Source organism: Gekko japonicus, unplaced genomic scaffold, assembly GCF_001447785.1.
Source record: "Gekko japonicus isolate JY-2015 unplaced genomic scaffold, Gekko_japonicus_V1.1 scaffold65, whole genome shotgun sequence".
NCBI classification, from domain to species: Eukaryota; Metazoa; Chordata; class Lepidosauria; order Squamata; family Gekkonidae; genus Gekko; species Gekko japonicus.
This window is the reverse complement of record NW_015165832.1, coordinates 648,794-663,048: the sequence shown is the minus strand read 5'-3', so window position 1 is coordinate 663,048 and position 14,255 is coordinate 648,794. Positions and strand designations below refer to the sequence as shown.

General features: G+C 45.5%; 1 protein-coding gene across 1 annotated transcript in view; it reads right to left on the bottom strand.

Moving 5' to 3' along the window:
* Window positions 1-8,380: 8,380 nt before the first annotated feature.
* Window positions 8,381-14,255, bottom strand: part of ABTB2 (ankyrin repeat and BTB (POZ) domain containing 2) — a 240,720-nt gene continuing 234,845 nt past the window's right edge. The window contains exons 16-17 of the mRNA XM_015410876.1: window positions 13,405-13,518; window positions 8,381-11,116 (exon numbers count right to left, since the gene is read on the bottom strand). Coding sequence (XP_015266362.1) covers window positions 10,919-11,116; window positions 13,405-13,518 — 312 coding nt within the window. The 3' untranslated portion in view covers window positions 8,381-10,918. The remainder of the gene's footprint in view (window positions 11,117-13,404; window positions 13,519-14,255) is intronic.

Sequence of the window (14,255 nt, the reverse complement as noted above, 5' to 3'; positions counted from 1 at the left end):
TCCCCCTGCGTCCGCGGAGTAGCGCCCCCGGTGGCCGTAGTGCTGGGGGAAGAAGAGTTGGGTTTTGACGAGACTGGCGATCCAGGAGGCGGGAGGGGTCTCCAAAAAGGGGGAAGAGCAGGGCCTCAGACCGGCAGGGGAAGGGGTTAAGTTCACCCCAGAAGTCCCTCTGCCCACACGCTGCGACCTTTTGTTACTCCCTATCTCTCTCTCTCCTTTGCTCTCTGTCTCTCTCGTTCTTCTACTGTCTCAGCGTGTCATTCCTTTCTGGCCCCCTCTTGATGTCCGCCTTTTATTCCCCTGCCTCCCGTCCCAGGACCGCCCCTCCACCCTCGTGACCTTGGCCCTGCTTCTTTACATAAGCAGAGACGCCGACGGAGCGCTCCCTGCTGGGGTGTTGGCACGCCCTGCTGCTCCGGCCTCTCGGGGAGGGCTCTCGACCCTCGCTCCATCCCGTCCCTCTCCTGCTCGCCCGGTCGCCGCGAGGAGCCCCAGTCCCGCCGCCTGGCTCGGCCAGGGTGGGTGTTGTTGACGCTCCCTCACCTCCTCCTTCCTTCGTCAGACACCTTGGCTGCTCCGCCCCGCCGTGCCGTTCTTCCACCGGTAAGCCTGGTCATGGAGTTTCTCCCGAGAGGGTTGGGGGTCCGGGGGTCTGCGCTTTGCCGTTTGTGGGGTCTGTGACCCTCAGAGCGGGACAGAGGGCAACCAAGATGATTAGGGGGTTGGAGCACCTTCCATATGAGGAAAGGCTGAAGGGTCTGGGACTTTTCAGTTTAGAAAAGAGACAACTAAGGGGGAATATGATAGAGATTTATAAAATGATGCATGGAATGGAGAGAGTTGACAAAGAGATCTTTTTCTCCTTCTCCCAAAACACTAGAACTCAAGGGCATCCAATGAAGCTGATGGACAGTAGGTTCAGGACGGACAAAAGGAAATCCTACTTAACCCAGAGAATGATTAAAATGAGGAATTCGCTGCCAGAGACTGTAGTGACGGCCACAGGAATCAACAGCTTTAAAAGGGATTAGATAGATTCATAGAGGATAAGTCTATCAATGGCTACCCAGAGCTGGGAGGCAACATCAGGGGAAGACCTTGGCCTCTATGCCCTGTTGCTGGCAGTCCAGAGGAATGCTGGTCTAGATGGACAATTGGTCTGATCCAGCACAGCTCTTTTTATGTTCTTATGACAGATGTTACACTAACTGGCCTGTAATTTCCTGATTCCTCTCTTGTAAGAAAAATTTGGATAACTTTGCTACTATTCAATTGTCTTGTACTGTGGCTAATTTTAGTGATAAGTTACATATACTGGCTAGTAGGTCAACAATTTCATATTTGAGTTTCCTAACAACTCCCAGATGTGTGATATCAGGACCTAGAGACTTACTTGTTTTTAATTTCTCCAGTCAGTCTAGTACTTCTGTCTCTTATCACCTCAATTTTACTCAGTTCTTCAGATTCTGTTCCTGAAAATAGTTACTGTGACCTGGGCACATGCCTCACAATTTCCACAGTGAACACGGATGCAAAGAATTCATTGCGCTTCTCTGCCATCTTTTCCATCATCCTTAAGCAATGCTTTTATTCTTTGGTCATCCAAAGGCCCAGGGCTATTTTTGGGCAGGAACGCACAGGAACGAAGTTCCGGCTGGCTCCTGAGTTGGCCACGCCCAACAGGAATTCATTAGCATAATAGGCCACACCCAATAGCAGAAACTCATTAGGATTGGCTACATTAGGGGTGTGTGGTCTAACATGCAAAGAAGTTCCTGCTACAAAAAAAGCCCAGGGTTTTGACAACAAACAGAGTAAACAGAATAAGAAGCAAAAGGTGAGTGTGGTAACATGGGGGTGTGGTCTAATATGCTAATGAGCTGTGATGTCAGGGGTGTGGCTTAATATGCTAATGAGTTCCTGCTGTTGGGAGTTCCTGCTGGGCTTTTTCTACAAAAAAAGCCCTGCAAAGGCCCAAAGGCCCAACTGCCTCTCTGGCCAGTTACCTGCTCTGAATGTATTAAAAGAAATGCTTATAGTTAGTTTTGATGCTTTTAGGGATCTGCTCGCGACATTCATTTTTTTGCTTGCCTCTTTATTAACATACACTTGCTTTTCCAGGCCCTATGCTCCCTTCTGTTATACAGAAGAAACAAAATCCTGAGCAGACACATGGAACTGGCACCCACCCCTCTGCAAACATATTTATCCGGCAGAAGCAGGATGGGATGGAAAGGAAGGAATATTGAAGCTCCGTTGGCCAACACACTGTGCTCCAGAGCCAGTTTGCTCCCCCTGAACATAAGTCCCTGGTCAGATATGAAATGCATTTCACTTACCTTATAAGGTAACCTTTATCCATAGCAGATACTGGGTAGCCAGTTCCTAGAATCTCAGTTTGAGATTTTGTTACCTTGGCATCTTGCTGTGATACATTTCCTGGATACAGTTAAACAAGAAGTTAATGAAAAAAGATTGCTAATACACCACTTAGTAAATCCTTCTGGAGTTCTTTCAGCATCAGGAAGAAGCCATTTTGACAAAGGCAGAATTATCAAGGCTTTGATCAAAGGAGTTGAATCTTTTGCTCATAAACTATTTTATCTTCTGTCAAATCATGAGTTTCAGCAAGTAGCAAAGACAGAGGAATATGGTAGAATATACCAGGGGTCGTTTTGTAGAAAAAGAGCTAGGGGAACTCATTAGCATAACTCATTAGCATATGCCACACCCCCTGACATCGGGCCCGGCAGTGGACCTGCAAGGCCAGCGGGAGTGCGAGGAAGGCCCGCCAAGGCCCTCCCTGGCCCCAGGCAGGCAGGGGTGGGGAGAGGCGGAGAGGAAGCAACTTATTCTCCCTCTTCTCCTGCCTCCTCCTGGCTGAATGAGGGCCGGAAGCAAGGCGGCTGGAAGCAGGGGGCGGGGCTTCGTCGTGTGCCCCCCCACACCTCGCCCGGGGGAACTGTGTTCCCCCGCGATCCCCCCCGAAATGACCTCTGGAATATACTTCCCAACCATGCCTCCGTTAGCTGTAGATAAACCAGATCTATATATATTGAGTGTTTGCCATACCTATGTTCCCTCTGGCACTGCCTATAATTGGATTATGGCTCTGATTTAGGATTTGAAATACAACACCTGACATATAGCAAAACCTGTAGCTTTCAAATAAATGGCAAAATAAATATTTGCATTGTTTTCCAGACATGCTTTGAACACTGTGTGAAGCAATTTCCACCTTCGGTTTTTAGAAACCTTGTTAACTTCTAAAAACGTTTAACTCTTCTTGCATTTGTTTTGTGCTGATCAACCAGCAGAGGGGACTACAATCTCTAGTCTTAAGAGGCCATCATTCAAGCTGAGATCAACTTCGGAGGTGAGTGAGTTCTTACATCTCCCATGTTCAGAACTGACCATTTTAAAAGGATTGACAGAAAATGTTTTGACAATGCCCATTAAGAACCTCAGTGGCCAATAATCCCCATTGCTCAGAGCACATTTGCAGCTGAGTGATCTTTGAGGGGTAAAAGGCAAGCTATCAGTCCAGCATAACTCCCATGATCCTTGCCTGGCATGATTGAGTGCTCTGGCTAATTGGCGTGAAATGGTGATGCTGTACGTGACTGCTGCAGCTCTCAGTGGGTGGTGGGAGGTGATGTGACCTAGTTGTCAGCATGATCATTCCACTGACTCAAAGTTACTTCGATGGTTTTGACAGCTGGTGGGACCTTCCTCACTTGTCAGAGAAGTACTTGTCATGAAGGGGATGTTGCAGAGCTGGTGCCCTTGAGCTGGAGAATAGACTTTACTATTCTTTTGCAGCAGGCAGGATGGCACTCTGACCATGGTGATGGGATAAGGAGGAGAAAGCTTTTGTTGGCAAAGGATAATGAGGAAAAAAAGGTAGGTTGCCATCAAGTATTTGTTTTCCGTGCTCAATCAGTAGGCTTACCTCTGGCTCAGCACCAGGTATTTGGGTGAATATACTCAACCAGGTATGTGTGCAGATTTCCCCCCCTGTTGCTCCCACTCCGTCATTTGCCAAGTTCAGTCTCATCCAAAACTTTCAGGCATCACTTCCTGAATTACCATCAGGCTCCACCCTCTCACCCACAGGAAATTGCCACAATGCTTATTTGCATAACCCTACCTCCTAAACCTCCCATTGGTTGCCATCAGTCAGCTGGCAAACACTACCTGGACCCTGTATTGATGGAAAAGCAAGTTTTATTTTTCTCCCCTATCTCAAGGCTTTCTGCATAGTGCCCCTCTTTCTTGGGTAACCAACTCTGGCTTGGAAAATTCCTGGAGATTTGTGGTGGTGCTAGGGGAGGGTGGTGGTTAGGTTGGGGAGGGAGCTCATCAAGATGTGATGCTGTAGCATCTACCTTCCAGACTTGCCGTTCCCTACAGGGGAACGGATTCCTGTAGTCTGGAGTTTCAGTTAGAATTATGGGAAAATTCTAGGCCCAGGTGAAGAGATGGTAACCTTATCCATTTCTGAAGAGGAAGGATGGCATCTAAATACGGACCCAACAGTGCATATGTTACCACTCTGTGTATGGAAGGAATATTCCTGTATTTTTCTCTGTTCTGCAGCTACTTTTCCAAAGATGATTCCCAAGGCTGTGCGGCCTGAGTCGAGAAACAGTGATGGTGGTGATGGAGATGTGAAGTGAGGATGGACAAGGGGCTGAAACTGATCTTTCTCCCCCTTCTGTAAGCAAAGCCTTGCTGAAGAAAAGGGCCAATTGCAGCATCCCCCTGTCCATCCTCACTCCAACCTGCTGGCTCATCTGGCCATTCTATGCATGGAGCCTGCAACCCCAGGAATGATCTTTGCAGGGGTTTGAAGAGGCTGCATGAAAACGCTTTGTGTTCGATAAATGCCCATAAACATTTCAGTTAGAATTTTGTAGTACGCTGGGCCTTTGAGCTTAATGTCAAGGTCTGTGTGACTTCTGTGTCAAGCAAATGCCAACAAACATTTCTAACAGAATTTTGTAGTATCCTAGGCCTTCGAATTTTATTTCAAGAATGTTGGCACTTGCTGGGAAATCTGGAAACAGTCTGGGAGTGGAATGGCCATGGCTGCATCTAAATCCAGCCTGGGCTTTGCCTTAGGCTATGCCCTCTCAGGAGGCCTCTGCTTTGACTGCTGCTGTAGCAGTGATATGCAGATTATTGGTGCCAAACTCCAGGTGGGGCCTGGAGATCCCCCAGAATTACACCCCCAAATCTCTTGGAATTTTCCAACCTGGAGGTGGCAACCCTGATTGCAGATTGAGGCTGCAGTTTCATGGTTACTGATGGTGGTGCGAACACGAGGGCAGCGGCACAGGCATTGGGTGTCAGGTCCATTTAGTGTGCAGAACATCTTCTCCACCTGGTGGCTAGGGATGCCTTGGTGATGGGTTCTGCAGAGAATCCCAGTCTGGACGATGAGACTTGTGATTTCAGGCATCTCCTCCAGAAATGCTGGCATCTCATGAGCAGAAGAAGAGGGGGGCAAAAGCAAATCTGCTGCTGTTCATCCCCTGCTGGGCATCATTCCCCCCTATGGCAACTGCCACGATGACCTTGAAGACGGAACAAATTGGGCAGGCAGTGGCACTCAGCCCCTCTGGGAGCAGTGGGCACATGAGACAGGATATGGTGGCTGCAGTGGTGAGGGAGTAGCTTGTAGAGCCCTACAAGTTGCAGACCACTAATCCACTGAGATACTGGGCCATGAAGGAGGTTGTTTGGCCAGACCTCTTTGCCATGGGCCAGAGGCTCCTCTTGTGCTTTCCATCAAGCGTGCAGAGTGAGCATGTTTTCTCCTATGTGGGAACACTGTCAGCTCGCATCACTCCTGCCTTCCTGCTCCTCTGGAAAGTTGAGCAGTTGATCTTCCTGAAGGTCATCTTGCCATGGTTCAGGACTTTGAGGGTGACTGAAGTGAGCACCTGACCCTGCCTGCATCTTCTCAGTTTGTGCTGGGAAGTTGGGGCGAAACAGTCTTCCCAAAATTAAAATGAGACTAGGAAGAAGTAATGGGACAATTACCCAACTGGATTGGTGCAGAAGCACCCCACCTCCCCACTGCCATTTTGGATCCACCTGCTCCCAAATGCCTCTACGGAACCCTAGTAGCAGAGCAGCACAGGGTGATATTGAAGGTGGTGCTCACAAGTTCACTTACCGAGTCATCAGCCACCCCAAACCAAAACTGCATGCTGAAATAAAAAAAGCAGCACAAAAACTGTTCTTCATCTTGATGGAGATTAAACTGATAGAGGAGGATAGAGAGACCTATGTGCCAAACAGAAACCAGGAGAACCTGCAGGAGCACTATAAATAATGAAGCTAATTGTATATGTAATGCAATGAAACATTCGTCTTTGCAGGGGTGGGAGGTGGAAAAAGGACAGCCTATGATGAAGGGCAGCTGCAGCACCTAAGACTGGTCCACTGAAGCAGTGATGGTGTGTACTGCAGACTGCTGAGAGAGGTCAGGGTGGACACAACCCTCTCCTTCTCACTTTCTGAGGCCTTCCCTGAGGAAATAGTGTATACGTTTTCTCTGTGTTTGTCCTTGGCTTTGGAAGAAAAACACTACTGGGCTTCTGTGTATCAGTCTTGGTTCAGGTGGGCTTGCAAAAGTGCCTGCCCACCCTGCACTTCTGAGTGTTCTGCTGGGTTTCTACTGCCCTTGCTTCTGCAGAACAAAAACATACAAACAACACCCCCCCTCCATCCAGCTGGGATTCTTTGGTCTGACATTGGTTCTCTTTCACTTGCACTGCTGTATTGTCACTGGGTTCTGCTGGGCTTCCAATTCTCCCCACCCTGCTTGGATTGTGATTCTGTATTTTACATGAGTCCTGTTGAGCTGGCATTGCCAAAATGGCACTGGGTTCTGCAGGGCACTCTGTGATTGCACTGTTACTGCTGGGCACTTTGTACATTGCACTGGTTCTGCTAGGCTTGCAAAAATCCCCCCCCCACTACCTTCAATTTCTACTGCAGAGATTATCTGGTTTGACCTTAGTCCTGTTGGGTTTGCACTGCCAGTGGCACTGGTTCTGCTGGGCTTGCAAAAATGCCCCCCATTTTCCGTTTGTACTGCAGAGATTCTCTGGGTCTTTGATTCTGTTCTGCTGGGATTCTATTGCCCTTGCTTTTTTTGCTTCCCCCCTCCATTGGAAACAATGGAGGATGGGTGCACTTTCTTTGGGGGCCTATAGAATTGGACTCCCTGGTCCAATCTTTTTGAAATTTGGTGGTTCCTCCAAGGCACCAGCAGCTATGCGGCAAATTGGTGCCTCTACCTAAAAAAGCCCCAACAGCCTCCCACCACACTCCCATATACCCTCAGATCTCAATTCCCCATTGAGTATAATGGTCCCCGAAAAAAAATCCTGAATATGAATACTGTACTGGGATTTGGGAATATCAGGAAATACCAATATTTTGGATATCCAATATACCCAACCCTCCCCAAACCATTTTTGCACACCCCTATACATGAAGTCATATGAGTCAAAAGAGAACCCCAGATTCAAAAGCACGTTTTACTAGGGAAGCATATGTCAAAAAGGATAGAGCTTCTGTTTAAAGAGCAGTGAAGTAGGGTAGTATTAACCAATATCCCCCAGCTTTTTCAGCTCTGTAATGGGAGTAACTGAGCATTTGTTTTTCTGCTATGTTAGAATATGATTACTATATTCTTTCTCCCTGTTTTATGGTAGGAGTAGAGTGGATGTGGAAGTCTTGTACCCAACAGTATAAGCTTAAACTTACAAAATTATACTGAGAATGAACATCTAGTCTCCCCAAAGTTGATCCTTGCTACCCATGGCCTGCCTTAAACTCTATACAACTGAAAGAATAGTAGTTTCTTCTCAGGAGGGCAGAAGTGTAGGTGGTTTATACCTGTTGTAGGGGCTATGACTTGTAAACTTTAAAGCTCTGTTACTTGTTTAAAGTTAATATCATATAAAAAGTCAGAATCCCATGTAACAAGTGCAACAGCTTCACACAAATTTCAGTTTTCCAAAGGCAACATGCTTGCCTGCATTCTATACCATCCATACAGTCATGCTTGAGAACAGGTTCGGGAGAAAACTTAAGATATATGCATGAATGAATTGCCCAGCAAGCAGAGCCTGACTTTTGTAGCATAATGCTTCCTTAAACTCTGAGGAAATAACTGATCTTATACCATCTGTAAAGTTTAACGAAGTTATGTTGTTAATAAAATATGGTACATTTACATAAAGTGAACAACATTAATGTACAGTTAATGTAGCAGACAATATTACAGCAATACAGCAGAATCTATCCTTTTTTTTTGTACAGCTAGCTGAAACAGCTATTTGAAAATTATTTTCCAGAAATACAACCTTTGAGCATGTTTCCAAACAACCTAGTGACAAATCTTGAATCTCTGTGACTTTTTCTGGAGAATGGAAAGGGCTGCCTATATGTATTTCAGACCCAAATTTTATCAATGAGTGATCGGAAGGTGCACAGCATTAATTTAACAAACAACTTGCACAGCCATCATGGATGTGCATGTGCAATTTCAACAGTGAAGCTACTCTTGATCCACTAGTAAAGTATCCTGCCTATGGAGGCCCCTTCTGGCTTTCTATGGGGCAGAATTTTTAAACTCTGGCAGCCCTCCTATGTGATGTTTCAGTACTGTGGGATGTCAGTGTGTTGTGCAAAGTGGCTAAAGCTGTGTTCATTTTACAATGGAGGTACAAATCGTCCAACTAGGAATTAGATCCTTGGGAAAAGTTACCTTCCTTCAGTTTAGTTCAATCCCCCTCTTTCCTGTCAGGTTACCATGTTGAACTAGGTTTAAATGCCTACTTGGCCCTGTGGTTAAAGAGGGGGAGGAGTGAACCACATAAATTGCCCTGAGCTCCTTGGAAAAAATGTAACAGTTAACCAAAGACAGCTTTCCTTGTTGCTGAACTGCTTTTAAACCTGTTATTGTTTTTCCTACCAACATTATTAGCAAGCTGCATCCAACTATCACTGATGTGCACTGTCCCACTTGCCCCTTTGCTTCTAAAACTTAAACTCATACCCAACTGCTCCACCTTTCTACTACTTTCAGAATCTTCCCTGAAACTCTACAAAACACTTGTAACTTCTCCCTCTCTATCACTCTCTCTCTCTGTCCTTCTACCTTTGTGTGTGCTATTCTCTTTCTCCTTTATTCATTTAACAAGAAAACTTTCACAGAAGCAGCATTTTTCATTTGTAAGCCTTGGCAAAGATGACATTGTGACTCAGTTTTTGAACACTTCATCCTCAATATTTCTTTGCGCAGAGCGCAAAGATGGCAGCCACCACTGGCAATGTGTTGGATGGGAGATAGGAATATTTTCTAAGGCTACAATTTACTCTAGCATAGATTTAAACATTATGTCTCAGTCCTGCTGTGCTAGCTAGCATATAAACAAGCTGTCCTTTTGAATGCACATTATACTGTGATTCCCAATCAAAGCAAAGCAGTGCAGGTGGACTGACTCCTCAGTCTAATGCGCGTCTGAATGCTTATTTGGTGGTTTAGGTTCTCACTTTCCAACCTGGTTAAGGGTCTTGCACATGTAAGCCTGATGTGCATGTATATCTTAAGCAGAACTGGAGTCTGGGTGGCTTTTGTGTCTTGTTGCACAGTGGCCAAGGGGTAAGCAGAGTGTTGAGGTGTAAGCAGGAGATGAAGTGTTTATGGCAATTATTGCTCAGATACAATACAGTCAAATTAGGTCCCAGCCCTTAATACGTAACAGTATCAGCACAATTTTGGATATCTATTCCATTGCCCAGCAGTCAATGGTGTCGTTATCACAGCTGTGATGACTTGAGCAGAATAACATGTCGGGTACCATACCAGGATTCTCTCCCTATCTCCGATACATGGAAACCAATCACAATGGGCTGCCAGGAAAACTTTTGGAATTACATCCATCTTTTGGCAGCCCTGAATTTTACCTTTTTTTGGTAGACTTTTAAACACTGTAACTACCGTTGGCCAATGCTGAGAATGAGTAATTATGGATGAAAATAAATCTAGACTCTGTTAGGTAACACTGATATTAGACGAGTCATCTGAGTAGACACAGTGGTTTGTCTAACCACTTTAGCAAACTTGTGTTGCCTAAACTGGCAAAGGTGAGGGGAAGCTAGTTTTGTTTGCAGTGCGGCAATCTGGTGTTATTACTATACCTAATGAAGCAGCATGTTTTTGTATACATGTAAAAACTGACGAACCTGAATAGCCAAAAACTGACTTTTCAAACACCAGAGCCTTTCACAGGCACGGTCCACAGTAAAAACTGATTGTGGTCTATGCAGATGTTTCAGAGAGGCATTTTGGACAGTCCTAGCTGCCCCCATAAGCCCACCTGAGCTCTCCAGTGTCTAAAGGAATCAAACCTACATAATGTGAGACATCCATGATTAAGGTCTCACCTAAGAAACTCCTTAGCAGCTCCATGTGGCTGCTTTGAAGTTCACAGATGGGTCGCTGGGAGAGTGGGAGTCCCGCTCTTTCCTATTATGCCTCGTCTAAAGCTGCTATTAAAAAAATGAGAGGCCCAGCAATTGCCCCTCTATTTTCCCTCCTCCATCCCTTGCATTGTGTTTACTTTGACCCCTAAGAATGTTTGCATACTGGACTTCTGAAAAGGGCCATGTTGATTTTAGAGCTGCCTGCTGAAACTTATCACTATATGAACAACATCCCCTTTTCCTTTCCTCTAGCTTTCAGATTAATTTATTGTGGCATCTGGAAGCATCTTCTTGGAGGGAGTTCTTTCGGCATAAGCAGGTGTCCCCATCAGCCAGAGAAGGAAGCCAGAGCTGGCAAGGTCCCGGCCTGGTGCAGTTTGAAGTCAACTGTGGTTCCACCTGATGGTCACACCCTTGAAGTGATGTAGATTGAATGAAGCCGGCTGGCCAGAGTGGACTGCAAGTCCTGCAGAGGATCCAGACCTTGAACCTTACTGTTCCTGCCGTAGATGAGCTGTTTGAAAGGCTCTTGCTCCAGCAGTGACACCATGTGTTTGAGGAAGAAGCCCTCACAAAATGAGGCCAGCTCAGGTGCATTGTGAATCTGTAAGACAGAAGGGGATGCGGGCAAGAGATTTTTACACAGCTGTCAATTATCACTTCTCTCTACAATCTTTAATGGCTTCATTGTATGAGAAGGCTTAACACTGGTAGCAAATGGTTAAGAGGATATTTAATCTTATGTCTGAAGGATGCTTTCTGTTTCCCTGTGCAGGGCCATTCCTAAGGGATATTTTAAAGAGGTTAAAAAGTCCCCCTTCTTTTTAATCCCTTTGTGATCGCCTGCTGGTTGTTGAGCTGAAGTCAAGTAACTCTTAAAGGAAAAGAGCAGCTGGTCAATGAAACAGCCAAGATGATACCTGTTTTGTTATGTATGGGCGCAATCCATGTGGCACGCCATGGCTACACAATAAGTGGTACCAGATGGTACATGGTATTAGCAGTCAAAGAAATCCTGTGCATATGAGATATGCCTCGGAAAAAAGGCAGTTAATGAAATATGCCAGAGGTTTTTTTTTTATAACCTTTCTGCTTGCTATTTTGGGGTACATGGCTCCCAGCTCCTTCTATCTCATTATCTATTGGATAACTGTCATTTTGGTATCCTTGCATGAAGATGAGAAGAAGGTTGGTGCTCCCACTGTGCAGCAACTGATAGTGGTAGAAAAACCTTTGAAGAGAAATACGGTGAAAAATAGTTCAGTGGGAAGCAGTTTATGATTTCCCCCTTCCACAGCACCCATAGAGATGATATACATGACCTAGGAAGGAAAACTGACCAGCCTATTTCCCAGTTCACAGACGTTTACAGAGGCTGGGATCCAGTGAACTGTAAACCGAATGGGTTCACTGAATAGGACCCCCCCCCAAACTGTATGTCCCCTTGAAAGCCTGTTATATGACGACATAAGGAGAACAGCTCTTCTATGAATACAGCAGGAGCTTCCAATGATTTCCTTTGCTGCTGCTGCCACTCACTGGGTGCGTTCAGACGGGGCGTTTCAGCCGGCATAAACTGTACCAGTTGGAACCAGTGCAGTTTATGCCGGCTGAAACGTGATCACACTTACCGCCTGTCTGCGGAGCCCATCGCTGTATGCCCATTCACATGTAGCGAGCTTTGGTGTGTTTTTTTTAAAACTCAGTTTGAGCATGCGCATAGGCAGCCATCCACAGAATGGCGATCTTTGCGCATGCGCAAAAAACCCCGTCTTACATTTAAACTTTAAAAGTAAGGACCGACCTTTAAAGTTTAAAGACCAAACTGGCCTCCCTGAAGTCCTGGACTCCTCCAAAACGTTAAAGTAAGGACTTTTTCTTTTCTTTTTTTAAACAAACGCCAGGGCGAAGCTTCGCCCAAGCGCATATCGCCGACCTTTAAAAAAATGGTGGGTGAAAATCAGAAGCCTCAGGCTTCCGAACGGAAGTGGCTCTGCAACGGTGGAGAGCGATCAGACGGGGGGTAAAGCAATTACAACCGTTGTACTCAGGATACCACCACTTGGGGACCTAGTGGCAGAATACAACGGTGTAAAGCTCTTTGCAACGGTTAGGGATGGAAGGCAGATGTTTGCCGTGTGAACGCTAGTAAGTACACCGATTCCAACCGGCACCTATTCCGTTGCAAATGTCCCGTATGAACGCACCCACTGAGTACCACTGTGTTCTCAAGAGTCCCCTGACAACTTTTCAGTGGGTGCATGACCCTTATCTTGATTTGTGATGGAGCTGCCATCTGACAGGATTGCTGGGATTTTACTAATTATAATAAAGGCATGCTAAGAGGAAGTCCAACAAGTGAAAAAAAAAGCTTCCATTGTTGAATTTCTACATGTCATGCAGCTCTTCATGGCACAGCAACTCTGCCAGAAGAAATATTGTGGTGAGGCACTGGCCTATCATTTAATTCATGAAGGATGAAATCACACATGATGCTGGAGATGTGTCATTAGCTTCCCTTATATGTAATTTAATCATAATAATTATAAGTCAGGGTGTATCCTTGCAACAATCCTGTATTGTAGGGTAAGTTGCTGTTATCTCAATATCTAGGAATAGGGAAGACCTAGTTCTCATAAGCAACAGTTCTCATAAGCAACAGTGAAGTGGCCTACCATATTAGACAGCTAAATGGAGTCTTCATGTTCTAAGACAGTATGCCTCTAAATATTTTCAGGAGATAAGTAACAGAGGAGGGTGTCGAGTAGGCCGCTGTTGCAAACAGGAACTGAACTAAATGGACTTTTGGTCTGAGCCAGCAGGGCTCTTCTTATTAACCTCAAAAGTGTTTGAATGCTTCTGAACATAAATGTAAGACAATTTGGCCTTTACCTTGGCATACTTATAGATGTTGACACAACTTTCTGTGCTGATGGTTTGGGCACAAAGTATTTCACAGTGTCGCTGGAGGCCATCCAATTGGAACAGGCTTGCAGCTGATAACAACTAAGGAAGATGAGAGGGAAGCCAATCAAGAGAACAGTAAAGTGAACATATATGAAGCTGCCTTATTCTAAATCAGATCATTGGTCTACCAAGGTCAATATCATCTACTCAGATTCACAGTGGCTTCACCAGGGCCTTACATTACCTATCATTTGATTGTTTTAACTAGAGGTCCCAGGGATTGAACCTAGGACCTTCTGTGTGTCAAGCAGATGCTTCACCACTGAGCCATGCCCCCTTGTGAGAGACTCTAAGTGGACAGACCAATATACTGTGTACACCTATTTTCCATATTGCTTATTCAATATTTATGCTGTGTTAAGCTCTTCTCTTTTCTGCCTTCTGTTCTTGGTGTGTTACCACAGTCTTTCCATGCCCTCTCCTTGGGTGTACTCATCAAATTTCATAGATTTCAGCACTAGCTATACACTGATGACACCTAGTTGTAGCTCTCTACTGCAGATTTCTTCCCATCAGTACACTTGGATGTCTAACTCTCATCTCTAACATGTTCAAGGCAGATCTATTAATCTTTCCACCCAGTCCTTCCCTACTTTAGTCACTCGGTATATTCCTTGACAAAATCAGTATTCAACTTACTCACCTGACATACAACCTCTGTTTTTCCTCTCATTTGTTCCCCAGGATCAATTTGTTGCCAAATTATGAACCCCCTGTGGTAATCTCCTGCTTTGATCTCCCTCTCTCACATCATCTCTATCAGACCTCAGTCTTTC